The sequence below is a fragment of the Pinus tabuliformis genome, chromosome 2_2 (assembly GCF_031772625.1).
Source record: "Pinus tabuliformis cultivar Carrire ecotype Pingquan chromosome 2_2, CPIR1, whole genome shotgun sequence".
NCBI lineage: Eukaryota > Viridiplantae > Streptophyta > Pinopsida > Pinales > Pinaceae > Pinus > Pinus tabuliformis.
Genome location: NC_142300.1, coordinates 633,418,090 through 633,433,453, shown reverse-complemented (window position 1 = coordinate 633,433,453; position 15,364 = coordinate 633,418,090). Strand labels below are relative to the sequence as shown.

Sequence of the window (15,364 nt, the reverse complement as noted above, 5' to 3'; positions counted from 1 at the left end):
TGCTGACATAAATGTTATTTAAGACGCTAAAACAGCTTTCTAGGATCATGGCATTTTACCGCCTAATCATTAGCAAAAAGATTTATAGACGAAGGCTGTATGTGTTTAGTGTCCAAACAGAACTTATTCCATCAACCTTCCTGTTGAGCAGTGATAAGCGCTCTAGGTTTGGTGTGGCAAAGTTGAAGCAAATGTCTTTTGAGTCTGTGGTGATGGGTATATTCATGCACTCATCATATTGTCATTAATCACTTTGATTGCCTTCTGTTATTGGCATTTTTATATTTTCTTTTCTTCACCTTATTTAATTCACAGAGCAACTCTTCAAAGGATTATGGTTTAGTTTCTATAATTGCTTGTGGTTGCAGCCTCTGGTGGCTGTTCCAGCATTCATATGCGCTGAAGCCTTCCACAAATTCTTGCCATTCTGCATGGGTTTTGCAGCTGGCTGTATGATATGGATGGTAATTGCAGAAGTTGTGCCTGATAGTTTTAAGGTAGTTCACTGTTCATGTTCTCCAATATCAATGTTTGTAGATTTATCTCACCTGTTCACCAGTCATACATGAATTCGTAACTGCATCTATATGCTTACTTGGATCAGGAAGCATCTCCATCTCAAGTTGCCACAGCTGCTACACTGGCTGTAGCATTTATGGAGACACTTAGCGCAGTCCTTGAAACTTTTGAACATGGACAAAGGTAGATATTGTTTGTTGCCTTATTCCTTCATATTGGTATTAATTCTCTTAAAATATTTGCGGTCTTTAATTTTTTTTATGTCAATGTCATACAGTTGGAAGAATACATCAGGCTTCCTGGTTTCACTTCTTTTTGGCCTTGGACCTTTCATTGGAGGTCTTATTCTTGTAACATTTGCAAGCTCGGTCAAGATGCAACATTCATTCCTTACAGGAATGGCTTCAGGTATAGCTATTATTTTAGCTGCGTGGAGACCATTGCAGTTATGGGTGGGAGGTAAAATGGGCTTATTCTATGATATAAGCCTGCTTGTGGGAGGTGCTTTTTTCTTTCATGTGATAAGCCGTATGGCAAGTCTGAATGTGTTCCAAGGCCGAGCTGCTGGAAATGACATTATGAGGTCAAACACTATAAGTCCTCTTACATTGAAGGCTTTTTTAGCTTGTGGAGCAGTGGCATTACATGCATTTGCAGAAGGGCTTGCTTTGGGTGTTGCTGCACCTAAAGCTTATGGGCTGGGTAGACATATGATGCTACCTGTCTCTCTCCATGGACTTCCAAGAGGTGCTGCTGTGGCAAGCTGTATATATGGTGCAACAGATAGCTGGCGTAGTGCTCTATTTGCTGCAGCCTTTACGGGGTTTGCTGGTCCACTTGCTGCTATTGGGGCTATTGTGGCAGAAATTGATTACACTGGGCTTGACACGTGGATGGTTTTTGCCTGTGGTGCTTTGCTTCCTGCATTTGGAGGCAGTCTTATCCGTCGCTTTTTCAAGTTAAATTCTAAACATACTTCGTATGGATTGGTGATAGGTCTGGCCTTTGCATTCGTATGCCTCACAAGTACAAGATTAGTTTGCTTGCATACTCCTTATTGCAATTCTGCCCCTGAAGCTGTAACATAAGAAATTTATGCTGGAAAGCCAGAGTTTTTATAGATTCAATACACCCTCTTTTATCACTCAGTTATTGCCAATCTTGCAGCGCCATGGAATAACCTTGTTTATGTCACTGAAAGAAAATGTTGTTTTCGACAAACGATTTTTTGTTTCAAACTATATTCATGTTGCACCAAGTTTTGTACATTTATGAAAACTGTAGCAGAGTCCATACCTTTATTATTATTTTCACTTCTGGGTTCTCACATGTATATGACATGACAGTCTCTTCAATTGGGACATCTCCATTTGTGGGAAGGGATTTAAAATTAAATGGGTCAGTATGATAACCCCAACCAAACAAGATTGATACTGAGAGGTATAAAATAAGGTCGCCTATAATGAAGTAATTAGAACCTCATCCCAAAAATAGTTCAACATTGGTACTGAAAACCAACCTCAATTTATGTCCATCAGAGACTACTGGGATGATGAGACAGTATCTGAGGTTGCAACTTTGCTCAAGGAATATGCTGATTTGTTCCCAGAGAACTTGAGTGAGATGTATACAATTTTTAAAGGAATACCCTTATAATGGAGTAATTAGAGAACCTCAGCCTGTAAAAATACGTGCAACTGGACCTTAGGATGGAGTGATTATAAAATCTGGTAGCAATAAAGATCCCCTCTTTCCATTATTAAGAGATTATGAAGCAACATTGACCACAAGAATAAAGTTGCAATAAGATGTTTGTTCCATGCCAGAGGTGGTAAAATTTAGGGCTGTGGATAGCACTTATTTATAGTTGATGGGAATGAACAACTGAAGACTGGCTTAGAATAAGTAATGTAAGGCTGAAGAAACATCTTGCTTGCGTTGAAAGTCAAGCCTTGGTCCAAAAGTATATGGAGAGAGCATTTATGGTAATAGAGCTATCATGAAAGGATGGTTTGACCAGCTATCCAAACCTTCCAAAATTACGATAAGATGGAGATTGAATCAACATGAAAGAATGTGTACTGGATGGCCAAACATTTAAAAAACATGTTGTAATGATTATAGAGGTGAACATTTGTAATGGTCCAATAGTATTATATGTTGAAATGGACACCAAAACCAGTGTTACAAGACTCCTGCGAATCTGAGTAGACTCCTGAGTTTGACTCTGCTTCATGAAATAAGAAAGTGGTCAGCTCCATTTTGAGTTTGACTTGGCCCGAGCCATCCTCATGAATGATAACGTGGACTCTCAAGTCAAATATGAGTCAGATTGACTCAACGAGTCTGACTGTGAGTGTGACTCAGTCATCTCTACACAAGATACAAAAATAACACCCATCTTGCTCGATTTTCTGACCCGATTTCACAGCAGACAATTGATGGACCTGTCAACTGTCCAGAGTTGGTTTTTTAAGTATGTTCTATTATCTATGCAATTTGAAACGAGGTATAATAAAAAAAATTATTATGTGGACGTTATGATTGTTCATATCAATATAAATTAACTTTTTTCCCCCGCAATTTTAGTGCATTTTCATTTCTCTTTTGTTTTATTCCTGTCTGGGACCTCTTGGAGGGTCCTAGTCAACTCTTATCATTCAGTCTCACCAAGACTTTGAGTTGAGTTTGATTACTTTGACAAAAGCATGGTGCTTCAGTTGCCCCAACAGATGGAGTTTGACAGAAGTATTAACAAAGAACTGCGATGAAGGATACATGGGAATGGTCATTCTCTTCTAAAGAATGACTTGGGATTATGTAGCACTTTGGTTGAATTTCAATTGCCTATATTTAAAATAGTGTTCTGCATAGTAATAGATATGGAAATGCAATATATGTGAGGGAATGATATTTATTGGGTGGACCAACGGAGCAAGGAATGGGTAGGCAGTGTTTGTTGATATTTGGTTTGTAGAGGAAAGGCTTACTCTGAATTGAGTCTGGCGACTTTGAAAAAAACATGGTGCGGTTCTTCAGTTGCCCCAGCAGATAAAGTTTTGGGAGTCCTAAAATGTTAACAAAAGGAACTGCAATGAAGGATACATGGGAATGGTCATTCTCTTCTAAAGAATGACTTGGCATTGTGTAACATTTAGGTTGAACCTCAATTGGCTATAGCTATGTTCTACGTAGTACAGAAGTATGGAAATGCAATGTGAGGCACTGATATTTGGTGGGTAGATCAAACGACCAAAGAATGGGTATGCAATGTTTGTTGATATTTGGCTCGTAGAGAAAAGGCATACTTATAGTTGAGTCTAATGACTTTGACAAAAACACGGTGCTTGACTTCGACAAAAACATGGTGCTTCAGTTGCCCCAGCAGATGAAGGTTAGGTTTCCCAAAATATTAACAAAAGGAATTGCAATGAAGGGAACAGTGGAATGGTCATTTTCTTGTAATGATTGTTTTGGGATTGTGTAATGTGTCGGTTAAATCTGAATTGGCTATAGTTAGTGAATGTTCTGCATGGTAGGAAAATGTAATTATTTTAAATATCAACACAAAACCAGATTAAGTTGTGGGGGAGCATTTCATGTTTTATGTAATAAGCACTTGATCTTCATGTCCCTCTCATTATTGACATGAAAACAATACACACTGGCCAAGATTTTTCCCGAAGCTTCATATGTACTAAAATTAATGCCATCATTCAAAATTGATTGATCCAATAATATGTCTCCATGCATGCTACTCAGGTTTGACTCTGGATCCCGTAGCTATTGCCCTTGTTTCTGTACGACTCAGCTTCTACCACCTTGGCAGAGCGTTAGGCTATAAGAGAATTCAAGTGATGACAATTAGGGAGACATTGATGAGGTTTCATTGACCGATTTAGGTAGTGTTTTCGTTTAAGAGCAACGAAGGCAGTGCTGACGGGGTAGAAGAGTTTTTATGCGTTATTCAAATTATTATCATAGCTTTTTGGTTTGAATTATGTAGGAATATTTTATATTTACATCTTTTAAGTTGATATTTCTTAAATAACTCTGATATTTCTTAAACAATTCAGAAATAAAATTATTTTATTCTTAAATAACTCAGAAATGAATAATAAAATAATGGGAAAACTTTTTTTGGAATAAATAATATTAAAATAATAAAAAAATATTTAAAATTTTGTTTTTTTTCTGCAGAAAAGTGAGAATTCAAAAAAAATAATAGTAATTAATTCAAGGAAAAAATGAAATTATAAATAATCAGTAATTAATCAAATGTTAAAAATGAAATTATAAATAATAATAAAATTTTAAAAACATTTTGTAATTAAAGGAAAAATGTTTAATGAGGATGGGAGAGGAAAAAAACATGAAAAAGTAAGACAAGGAGATAAAAATATAATTGAGAGGATGAAATGGAAATAAGAAGAATAAAAAAGAATATGTTAAAAATGACAAAGAATAAAAAAGAATATAATGAAAATAATGATTTATAAAATTCACTGATTGTAAAACTTTATTATTTGTAATAGTTATTCATCATTGTAATGCATTATAGCATTAAAGCTGAAGGATTAAAAGGATGAAAAATTATTGGCAGAAGAACGAACTTTATTATTTGTAATAGTTATTATCATTGTAATGCATTATAGCATTAAAGCTGAAGGATTAAAAGGATGAAAAATTATTGGCAGAAGAACGACTGTTCATTCAGTGCAAATGTATAGATTTTTATTAGAAAGTACTATGTATGCTTTTATCTTGGCCCGACTTTATGAGTGATCAATTTAATATTGGGTGCTTTATGATTTTGATCTCAATTTTGAGATATAATTCTTTTCAAAAATAAAAACGAAACAAAAACATTTGGGTAAAAAAACATATAGATTTTTATTAGAAAGCACTATGTATGTTTTTATCTTGGCCCGATTTTATGAGTGATCAATTTAATATTGGTTGCTTTATAATTTTGATCTCAATTTTGAGATATAATTCTTTTCGAAAGTAAAAACAAAACAAAAACATTTGGTAAAAAACAATAACTCGCACTTTTCAAAAGTAAAAACAAAACAAAAACATTTGGGTAAAAAACAATAACTCGCATTTGGTTAAAAAACAATAACTCCAGTGATAGTTTAAGAAATACTTCATGATAATGATGATTTTGTTAATCATAATCATATAATCATTTATTGTAAATCTTGTTTTAAGAAATATATTTACAATGATGATTTTATTAATATTTTTGAATATAATAACGCACAAAACCTGATTTATCATTTTATATAATTTATTTTCTAATCTTGTTAATATTGTTTCAAGAAATATATTTACAATGATGATTTTATTAATATTTTTGAATATAATAACTGACAAAACATGATTTATCATTTTATATAATTTATTTTCTAATTACATAATAATGATGGAAGGATAAATATGATTTATAAAATATTAAATTTATTATTTCAAGATTTTGAGTTTAAAATTAGGGAATTCATAAGTTTTATGTAGTTTTTTTGTTGTTTGTTTAATTGATAGATTTTAGGTGATCTTTATTTGGATTCAAAATGGTAATGATGTTTTGTCAATGACTTGAAAATATTTTTTTCAATGAAATTTTTTGATAGAGAATTAGCAACCTCTTTAGATATATGTAACAACCCTCAAGTCACATATATCAAGAACTCATAGTTCAGCTTAGGGCCGAGACCTATGGAGACCATTGGAAATGGCATTGGGATCCCATACTCCAACGAGACACCTATCTTTCCAGCCTTACTATGATAGACCATGTCTCTGGGGACTTGAACCCTGGTGGATGGGACAACAAACCAGACCATTGGAAATGGCATTGGGATCCCATACTCCAACGAGACACCTATCTTTCCAGCCTTACTATGATAGACCATGTCTCTGGGGACTTGAACCCTGGTGGATGGGACAACAAACCAACATCCCTACCACTCGAGCTAAGCACCCGTTAACTTTAATGATTTAAAATATTAAAATATAATTTATTAAGTATTAAATTGATTTTTTTATTTTTTTTAAGCTTAAAATTAAGGGACTTTTATTGAGAGAAAAGCTAAAAGGATAGCAAAAGGATTTTAGGGGAGATGAGTTTTGAGCAATGAGAATATTAACAATGGGGAATTTTAATAAAAGGAGATTTTGTTACTTTGGATTATGGAAAATTTGTAGGAGTCTAGATATAATGAGAAAATGAAGGATACAAGAGTAATAAATTGGAGATGAGTTTTGAATGAGAAGAAGATTAACAATTTTTTTTAAGAGAATGCTTTTGTTATTTTGGAAAATTTGTAGAAGAGGTGTGGATAAAATTAAAAAAATGAAAGTTAAAAGTAATGAATTGGGATAAAAAAGAGTGATATTGTCTTCTTCTCCACTTCATAAGTATAATTCCGCTCAAACTTGTTAGGTGATAAATTATCTTATTTTGACAAATATTTTGCAAGAAATTGGGATGCAAAGTGGGATTTAATCCAATTCCAAAATTACTAGGATATTAGTTACCTTTTCATTAATTTCCATAAAAACATAGCATTTTTTGAATTTCTACCACCATGTTCATGACTTCATATATTGACCACTTTAGATCCATCTTAACTTAGAATCTATTAAGCACTGAGAGGGATAAAATCTCTAGCGGTGTAAATCTTTTTTTTTGAGTGCGAAACTTGAGGAAATATTTACACGTCGAGAGATTTGATTCCACTCAATGCTTAATATTTCCGTAGTTAAGATGGATCTAAGTCGGTTTGATGTATATATATAAGCTAGGTAGTTAAGACAATCTACTTGAAGCTTTGTTGTTGCACAGTAAAACCTAATAAGAATATATACCTCTTGTTTTGTAGGAGTCGAGGATATTAACTATCCTTCGTTTAATTTTATATTGATATTGATACTATCATTCGATCTCCTAAATAAACTCAATAAGAACTGTATCCAAATTAAGATGTTATGAATATCTGAGAGATATATTCCAGTGAATTTTCATGAGGTTAAAACTAATGGTTGAAATAGTGTAAACTGAGCAACTCCAATAAATTTTAATGTGGAAAAAAATATAAACAAAATGTAGGATTGCATGTATCATATTTTTTTTTCATAGTAAAATTTCAAACATATAAAATAAAATGAATAACATAGAAAACAACCTAGAGCAATATGGTCTTTGAAGGCTATGTAACAAAGTGAGAAAGATTGATTTTCCCAAGTTTTACTTGTAAGACATGCATCCACAAACCTATAAAGTCTTTGTGTAGTGTGCCTTTATTGAGTAGTTTTCTTTGTGAAAAATACCTTCAAATAGACTACATTAGAGAAGAATACCACGAGAAAAACCATGGGTTGATAAAACTTGGAGCCTAAAATCCTCCATTTGTAACTTTATTATTTTATCTTAATTTTATTTTAATTATTAACTATTATTTATTTTATTTTATTTTTATTTTTATTTATTTTTAATGTAATTTGATCATTGCAGATGAATACCATGGGTTCCAAATCCTGAAGTCCAAAAACTTGCATCCATAAATTTACCATTTTATCTTAATTTTATTAAAATTATTAATTATTAATTTATTTTTTTAATTTTATTTTAATTTTAATTTTTGTCATTTGATCATTAGAGAAGAATATCATGGGAAAATCCATGGGTTGTAAAAACCTGGATCCCACAAAGCTCCATCCACAGATTTACTATTTTATCTCAATTTTATTAACATTATTAATTAATTATTATTATTTTTTTAAATTTTTAAAGTTTTATTTTAATTTTAATGTAACTTTACCATTAGAGAAGAATACCATGGACAAAACCATGGGTTGCAAAAACCTAGATTTCAAAAACCTCTAGTGAATTTTATTTTATCTCAATTTTATTTTAATAATTAATTATTATTTTTTATATGTAATTTAACGAAGTAAAAATGTTACATAACTTATGTATACTTATGAGCTCTGTTATCGATCAAACTAGTAGGGATCCTAGGAGGGGATCTTATAGAGAAACTACTAGGGCAAGGGCAACAATGGAGCAATAACCCAATGTCACCTCAACTAAGGCTCCCTGCTATTTATGAACTTTCATCGATGGGAAGAGACTCGATATAAAGGGAAATCACTATATGAATAGGTCAATAAGGGGATAAGAAGTAATTCTTTAGGTCTATTCACAAGAGAGACTCAATTGTAGGACTTTCTTGCTCGGGAAGCAAGGTGTTAGGCTCTTTAGGAAGGGCCTAAAGGATTCTTGAGGCTAGGGTTTGGGAATATATTCTGTAATGATGATTCCTAGGTCTATAAATCCTTATGGCTAAATTGACCTTTGTATGATATTTGCGAAATTTGAGTTGTTAGGTTGTGGGACCACACGAGACTAAGTGGACCCAGAATTAGGTCAAGGAAGAGGAATTGATCACTCAAGGAGAGGTTTGACCTAATTGTGGTTGAGAAGAGGATCAATGGGCACATCTTCTTGGAATAAAGTGTAATGCTCCTAATGAGGTTAATATCTAAGGAAAACCTAGGGCAAGAGACAATCCTTGGGCTAGGGCTTGCAATATTTAGAGATCCCACCATTGGAATTTAGTGAAATTTGGAGGGCCTCTAGAGAAAACCCTATCACAGTCACGAGAAAGAGATAAAAGTCTTTGATGGCTAGAACGTGATTTAATTGATGCCATAGATGATCTATGGAGGTTATGCCTAGAAAGTAGAGGAGAGGTGAGAGAAATCAACTTTTTAAAGTGATCACCTATGGAAGGACCAATGCCTTATCCTTGGGGAAGATGGAGTTAGGAAAATTTATGGTTTGGAAGAGTTTCACCCAAACAAGGAGGTCAAGAAGCAAATTCACATGGCATTAGGGCATAGAAGCAGCTACTTCAGATCTTTACACTTCGATATGTAGTAAATGATGACTTATCAAGGTATATATTTGAAAAAATAACCTCTATGAATATTCACCCATTCATACATGGCCCATGCAATGATGCAACACTATAAAATAAAATTTTTTCCACAATTTCATACAAGAAAGCAGTAAATTTTAGACTTGTATAGTGAAAATATCAACAACATTCATGTGACAAAGTAGATGACAAGAATAAGCATGAAAAATGGTTACTTACATGAACAAAAGAGTATGTCCAATCATCATATTATGCCAATAATGAAGCTCCAAGATAAGAGAAGTAGATTCAAACATCAAAATTCATCCATAATATCCAAATTCATCCTCCAAAAGGGAATGCGAAGTTCAAAAGAGCTACTAAATCCCAATCCAAGTGATGATGATCAAAATGAATCACCTAACTTCTATTTATACAATCTCTAAGGAGTTTGATTTTCCTAATTTGGCCTAACTGAGCCCCAAATAATACAATAATGTGCATAATAACATCCTTTCATGACAAGCTCACCAAGATAGCTCAATAAAATAAAGATAATCCTCTCAAGAGGGTCGAATGATCAATAAAATGAGTCATTGGGCCTTTGAGGAGGCCTAAATGAAGTCTTGAGTATGCCATGATGTGAGAATGGACCTCAAACATAATGGACAAGGTGTTGGCCCCTTGTTATCCAAGAAAATCCTTGTGGTGCCCCCAAGTGGGTGTGAAAGGCTTAAGGACATCTTCACGGGTCTCCAAGTGGATTGAAAGTGTCTGTAAACCATTTGTAAGGGTTGGGAAGATGACATAAGCCCTTAGCTGGACCCCGCGTCATCTTCCAAGTGTGTGGTGCATGTGTTGAGTCGGATGGGCATGGTGAACCAGGTGCATCATCCTCGTCCAAAAGGTGGAACACGAGCAATCAATGAGCGGTGTTGGGGATCCATGAAGTTCTCTTTTCTATGGTGGAGGCCCATGACTGTCAAGGCTTACCCTACAAGTGCTAATGTGGCCCTCTGGAGGGCTAAGACCCTGTATAGGGAGACCAAGCCCTAAATGGAGACCCACCTGCAATCTTACATAAGATCCAATGCTTCCCCTTGCCCCCCAATACAACCAATCATTAGAATAATCAAGTAAAAGAGCTTACACGTCATGGAACCAATGGGGCACTTCATGGTGGTATGCCCTTCCATAGTGAGCTTTGGCATGTACAAGTGCCTCCAAGCTCAATAAGGGGGATAATCAAGAATCATATTACGTGGTTTTATCTTTTAAAGGGGGTGATATGTCCATGGTACATCCCTCAAGTGGCATGTGACATAATGGACAAGGTGTTAGCCCCTTGTTATCTAAGAAAATACTTGTGGTGCCCCTAAGTGGGTGTGAGGGGCATACAAATATCCTCATGGGTCTCCAAGTGGATCGAAAGTGCCTGCAAACCATATGTAAGGGTTGGGAGGATGACATAAGCCCTCGTCTGGACCCAAATCCTTTGCCAAGTGTGTGGTGCATGTGTGGATTTGACTGGGCATGGTGAACTAGGTGCATCATCCTCGTCCAAAAGGTGGAACACAAGCAATCAATGAGTGGTGCTGGGGATCCATGAAGTGCTCTCTGCAATGGTTGAGGTCAATTGCTCTCAATGCTCACCCTACAAGTGCCATTGTGGCCCTCTGGAGGGCTAGGATGCCATATAGGGAGGCCAAGCCCCAAATAGAGGCCCACTTGCAATCATGCATAAGATCCAATGCATCCCCTTTCCATCCAATACAACTAGTCATTAGAATAATCAAGTAAAAGAGATTACAAGTCATGGAACCAATGGGGAACTTCATGGTGGCATGCACCTTCCATAGTGGGATTTGGCATGTACAATTGTCTTCAAGCTCAATAAGGGGGTTAATCAAGGATCCTATTAGGTGGTTTCATCTTTTAAAGGGGGTGACATGTCCATGGTACATCCCTCAAGTGGCAGGTGGCAAATGATATGGTAATGGAACATAGTGGGGATCGGGGAATCATCCATACCACATGTTATGGTACAAGGGTAGCTATAATGAGGAAAGCCCACACCTGGGTATATGAGTGTAGAAGGGAGAAAATCATGGTATATGATTTACCCCGAACTTTGTTTTTCCACCCTTCTTCATAAGCCTTTTTCATTTGATTGTTTTTTCTTCATAACTGCTTAGGGCTCTAGGGGATGAGAGCATGATGTGTAGTGTATAACAATGGATACTCCCTTAAGGTGGGGCAGTTCATTGCCCCCTAGGGGTTGGGACAATCATGGGTTCCTTAATGATGGAGGGGGCTCATTTAGGGCCAATAGGAACCAGGGTGATAGATATGAAAAAGGGGTAGATCTCATTTTTCGATTTATCCCACGTGCTAAATTTGTATGTCCTAACCATCTTTTGCATTTTGTCGTACATTTCCTATTGAGAGTGGCCAAATTATGCCTTTTCTTATTCCTTTTAGCTGCATCAACCTCCGAGGCATCGTTTCAGGCTCGACTCAAGGTGTGGATAAGGGGAGGGGGAGGCTAACCCTATGTCGATCCAGATGGGTGGAAGGGACTGATGTATGTGGTGTCGGGAAGCGGGACCACACAACCAAAATTTTGATTTACATGTAGTGCCAACCCTAAAGATAATGACCAGTAAAAGAGATCCCACTAGACTAGGATACACAACTAACCTACAGAATTAGACAATGGAGACAAGAGTACAAACATTTCCCACTCTTTCCGCCAAATCCCCCCACAAATCGATGCCCAAAAGTGCCCATGACAAGTAAGTAAAAATACTCAACTTTACCAATGAAACACCAGACCTTCGGGGTCAGGAGGCCCACCTTCAAACATACAATCATAACAAATGAGCGAGAGAACGCATGGTTGCATTAGGTGGCAGAGATTATGGTGCATCGAGATATTTGGTGGCTGCAAGGGGCTGCTGGTTGCCGGTAGAAGACCATCTAGGCAAAAAATTTTCTCCTATATACACTACCCACAAGTGGTGGGTAACATCTGGCTTCAACTATGATATGAGCTCTTAGAGAGGTGCATGAAGCTACTTGAACGAAAGGCCATGTGAACACCAACAATATCTTGGTACAACAAACCTGTTACCTGCACATATCAAAGACCAAGCACATAGGGAAACATGTTTCCGTGGTGTGTTATGATCACCCATGCTTAATATTAAGCCATAAAATCAACAAGAAAGTAAAAATGAAATTTTAATCTAAGTGAAACTAATCTATTATGAAAATATCACATGATGTTAGTTCTAATGAGAAAATGAGCATGCAGTGAAACCTACTCTAACATGCATATAATACAATGTCAAGTGTCAAGGAAAGGGGTAATACAACTCAACTTGACTGGTTGCAACCAAAGTTCATCGTTAAGTTTGGCAATGTATTAGTAATCTTCCTCGACTTTCCTGTGAATCTTGACGGTTATTGGATTTTTTTTTACCAACACCACACCCCCAACCTTTTATTCTCTTTTATGCTTCCAATTTTTGTTTTCTTTGTGATTCAGTCGCTTGAGAATACAAACTTCTTGTGAAAGGATAATAGGAGGAGGCTTCTCAATCTCATGTGTCTTGTAATAAGGAACCGGTCCTAGCTTAACCACATGAGTAGGGTAGGTAGGTTCTCTATAAAGAATAAAGGGGGTTCCATGAGATTGTGGAATAGCGGCATATGAAAAGTCCATTTGAAGATGACCTCCGACAGTGACTCCCCACTTCCTTGATAACAACATCCCCCAAACATTAGGGATATATATGACCACAACATCCATAAGGGATGATATATCGATGTTCATAGCCAAAGAAACCTTAAGATCCTTTATAATGCCCTCTACTTCCATGGGTTTGGAGTTAAAACCATACACACTTTTATACCTTCGAGTGATGCTAAGACCTAATTTCTCCATGAATTTTAATGGCATGATGTTTGTGGAAGCCCCTGAGTCTAACATGCAATTATGTAAGAGAAGGTCATTTATGGCCAAGGTAAGCATTGACGGCTCATGTCCTACGTTTAGATCGGGAATGTGGATATTTTTCAATGCTTTGGGTAATTCTTCCTCTTCAAAGCCCAAGGATTTCTTGATTTTCCATCGTTGTCGGGGAAGCTTCACAATCTCCTTAATATCGATATCATGTCCAACCTATTTACCTATATCCTTTTTGATGGTATCTTTCTTTTGAGGATTCTTATTGGGATTGACTTTCCTCGGAGGATCCTTTTTAGTGGGATCTTTAAGGAGAGGATCTTTGTGAGGGACTTTCTTGGGAAGCGAGTCATTTTTTTTGGGTTCCTTGGAGGTTGTTGGGTCTTTGTTGTTGTATTTTTCATGAATATTGGACCCCTTTGAATCTTCCACTATTATCAACGTTAAGAATTGGCTCTTGATTTTCTTCTTTAATAGTGACCTCACTAATGAGAGGATGAGTATACAAATCCCCCAACAAAATTTTAAACTCTTCAGATTATACAAGATTAGCCTACTTGTTGATTTCTTCATCATCACTCTCATTCTCGTCACTTTGTTCATCGTCAGAGGATGAATCTTGCTCCACAAAATTTGTTGGAGCCAAAATGTTGGGGACTTGAGACCATCCTGGTTTATCCTCCTCGTTTTGCTTCCTAGGGGAAAGCTTCCCTTTTGGGATATAGCTTGATTTTTGGGCACTTTCCAAGGAAGTGAGCTTGTTTATGTAGAGCTTATCTTGTGAATTCATTTCTTCATTGAGATTTTTCATTTTCAAAGCACCAAAAGGGTTTCTTCATGTTGATTTTTGGATTTTCCCTTTTTGACTTCAACCTTTGCTCTGGGGTGTTCATCAACATCCATCTTGGAGATTCGTTGGTTTTTTTCAACTTCTATGACTATTTATCTAGCCCATGCCAAGGTTTTGTGTTTCTTATCCCTCAATGCATAGGTTAGGTGACCACCCATGGCTTTGATAAATTTGTTTAGTATGTTAGCATCATGGGGCCTCAAATGGTTGGGGATATCCCTAACTACCCTATTAAATTTTAGGATGAATACTCTAATTTCTTCCCTTCCTCTACTCATTTGATAGAACTTCTCAATGTTGAAGGTTCCTTATGCATCACATGATAATATTTTAATGAACATACCCTCAAGTTGGTTAGAACGAGCAATGCATCCCGGGGGAAGACAGAAGTACCATTCTCTTGCTTTTCCTTTAAGAGACAAATAAAAAAACATCATTATTTTATCTTCATCGAATATCATCCTATGAGAAATGTTCTAATATAATTATTTGATATGGTCGTGGACACTTATGGTGGCATCGCCCTTGAACTTGGGCGACCGATTATTGTATTTCTCGGGTAAAGGTCTAGGATCATTGCTAAGTTTTAAGGGGGCAAAGGCACTAACCAATTGCCTTTCACTCCTAGTCATTTTAGGTTGATCTTGGTTTTGGTCAGTGCTAGAGTCATTTTCCATCTTTGGGGTGGGATCGACGACCTTTTCAAATTAAGGGAAAAGGGTAGTTCTAATAGGTGATGGAGTTATTTCTCCCCTTCTTGCAATGACCCTATTTATAGGAGGAATGTTGTCACCTTTGAGCAAACAAGGGGTCTTGACAATGAATGGGCCAAAGGAATATTTGAAATATCGTTTATGAATCAATTCCTCAATGATTCACTAGGGAGGCAATCCCGCTTCCTTCCTGACAACGACGCGAAAATGTTACTGCTCAAACTAGCAGGGGTCCTAAGAGGGGATCATATAAAGCAACTACTAGTTAAGGGCAACAATGGAGCGATAGCCCACTATCACCTCAGCTAAGGCTCCCTATTATTTACAGACTTTCACCGATGGGAGGAGACATAGTATAAAGGGGAATCACTAGATGAATAGGTCAATA

General features: G+C 36.2%; 1 protein-coding gene across 1 annotated transcript; it reads left to right on the top strand.

Annotated features, from left to right (window-relative positions):
- Positions 1-343: 343 nt before the first annotated feature.
- On the top strand, positions 344-1,832 carry LOC149194222 (putative zinc transporter At3g08650). The gene is made up of 3 exons (XM_089405062.1): positions 344-497; positions 605-702; positions 797-1,832. The coding sequence occupies exons 1-3, from the start codon at positions 432-434 to the stop codon at positions 1,605-1,607; spliced, it is 975 nt and encodes a 324-aa protein (XP_089261188.1). The 5' UTR covers positions 344-431; the 3' UTR covers positions 1,608-1,832.
- The last annotated feature ends 13,532 nt before the right edge of the window (positions 1,833-15,364 follow it).

Excerpts from the sequence above, each read along its gene's own strand:
- LOC149194222 (XM_089405062.1), top strand. The coding sequence starts at position 432 with ATGGGTTTTGCAGCTGGCTGTATGATATGGATGGTAATTGCAGAAGTT. Across the intron at positions 498-604 it reads TTGTGCCTGATAGTTTTAAG|GAAGCATCTCCATCTCAAGT; the intron begins GTAGTTCACTGT and ends TACTTGGATCAG. Across the intron at positions 703-796 it reads ACTTTTGAACATGGACAAAG|TTGGAAGAATACATCAGGCT; the intron begins GTAGATATTGTT and ends AATGTCATACAG.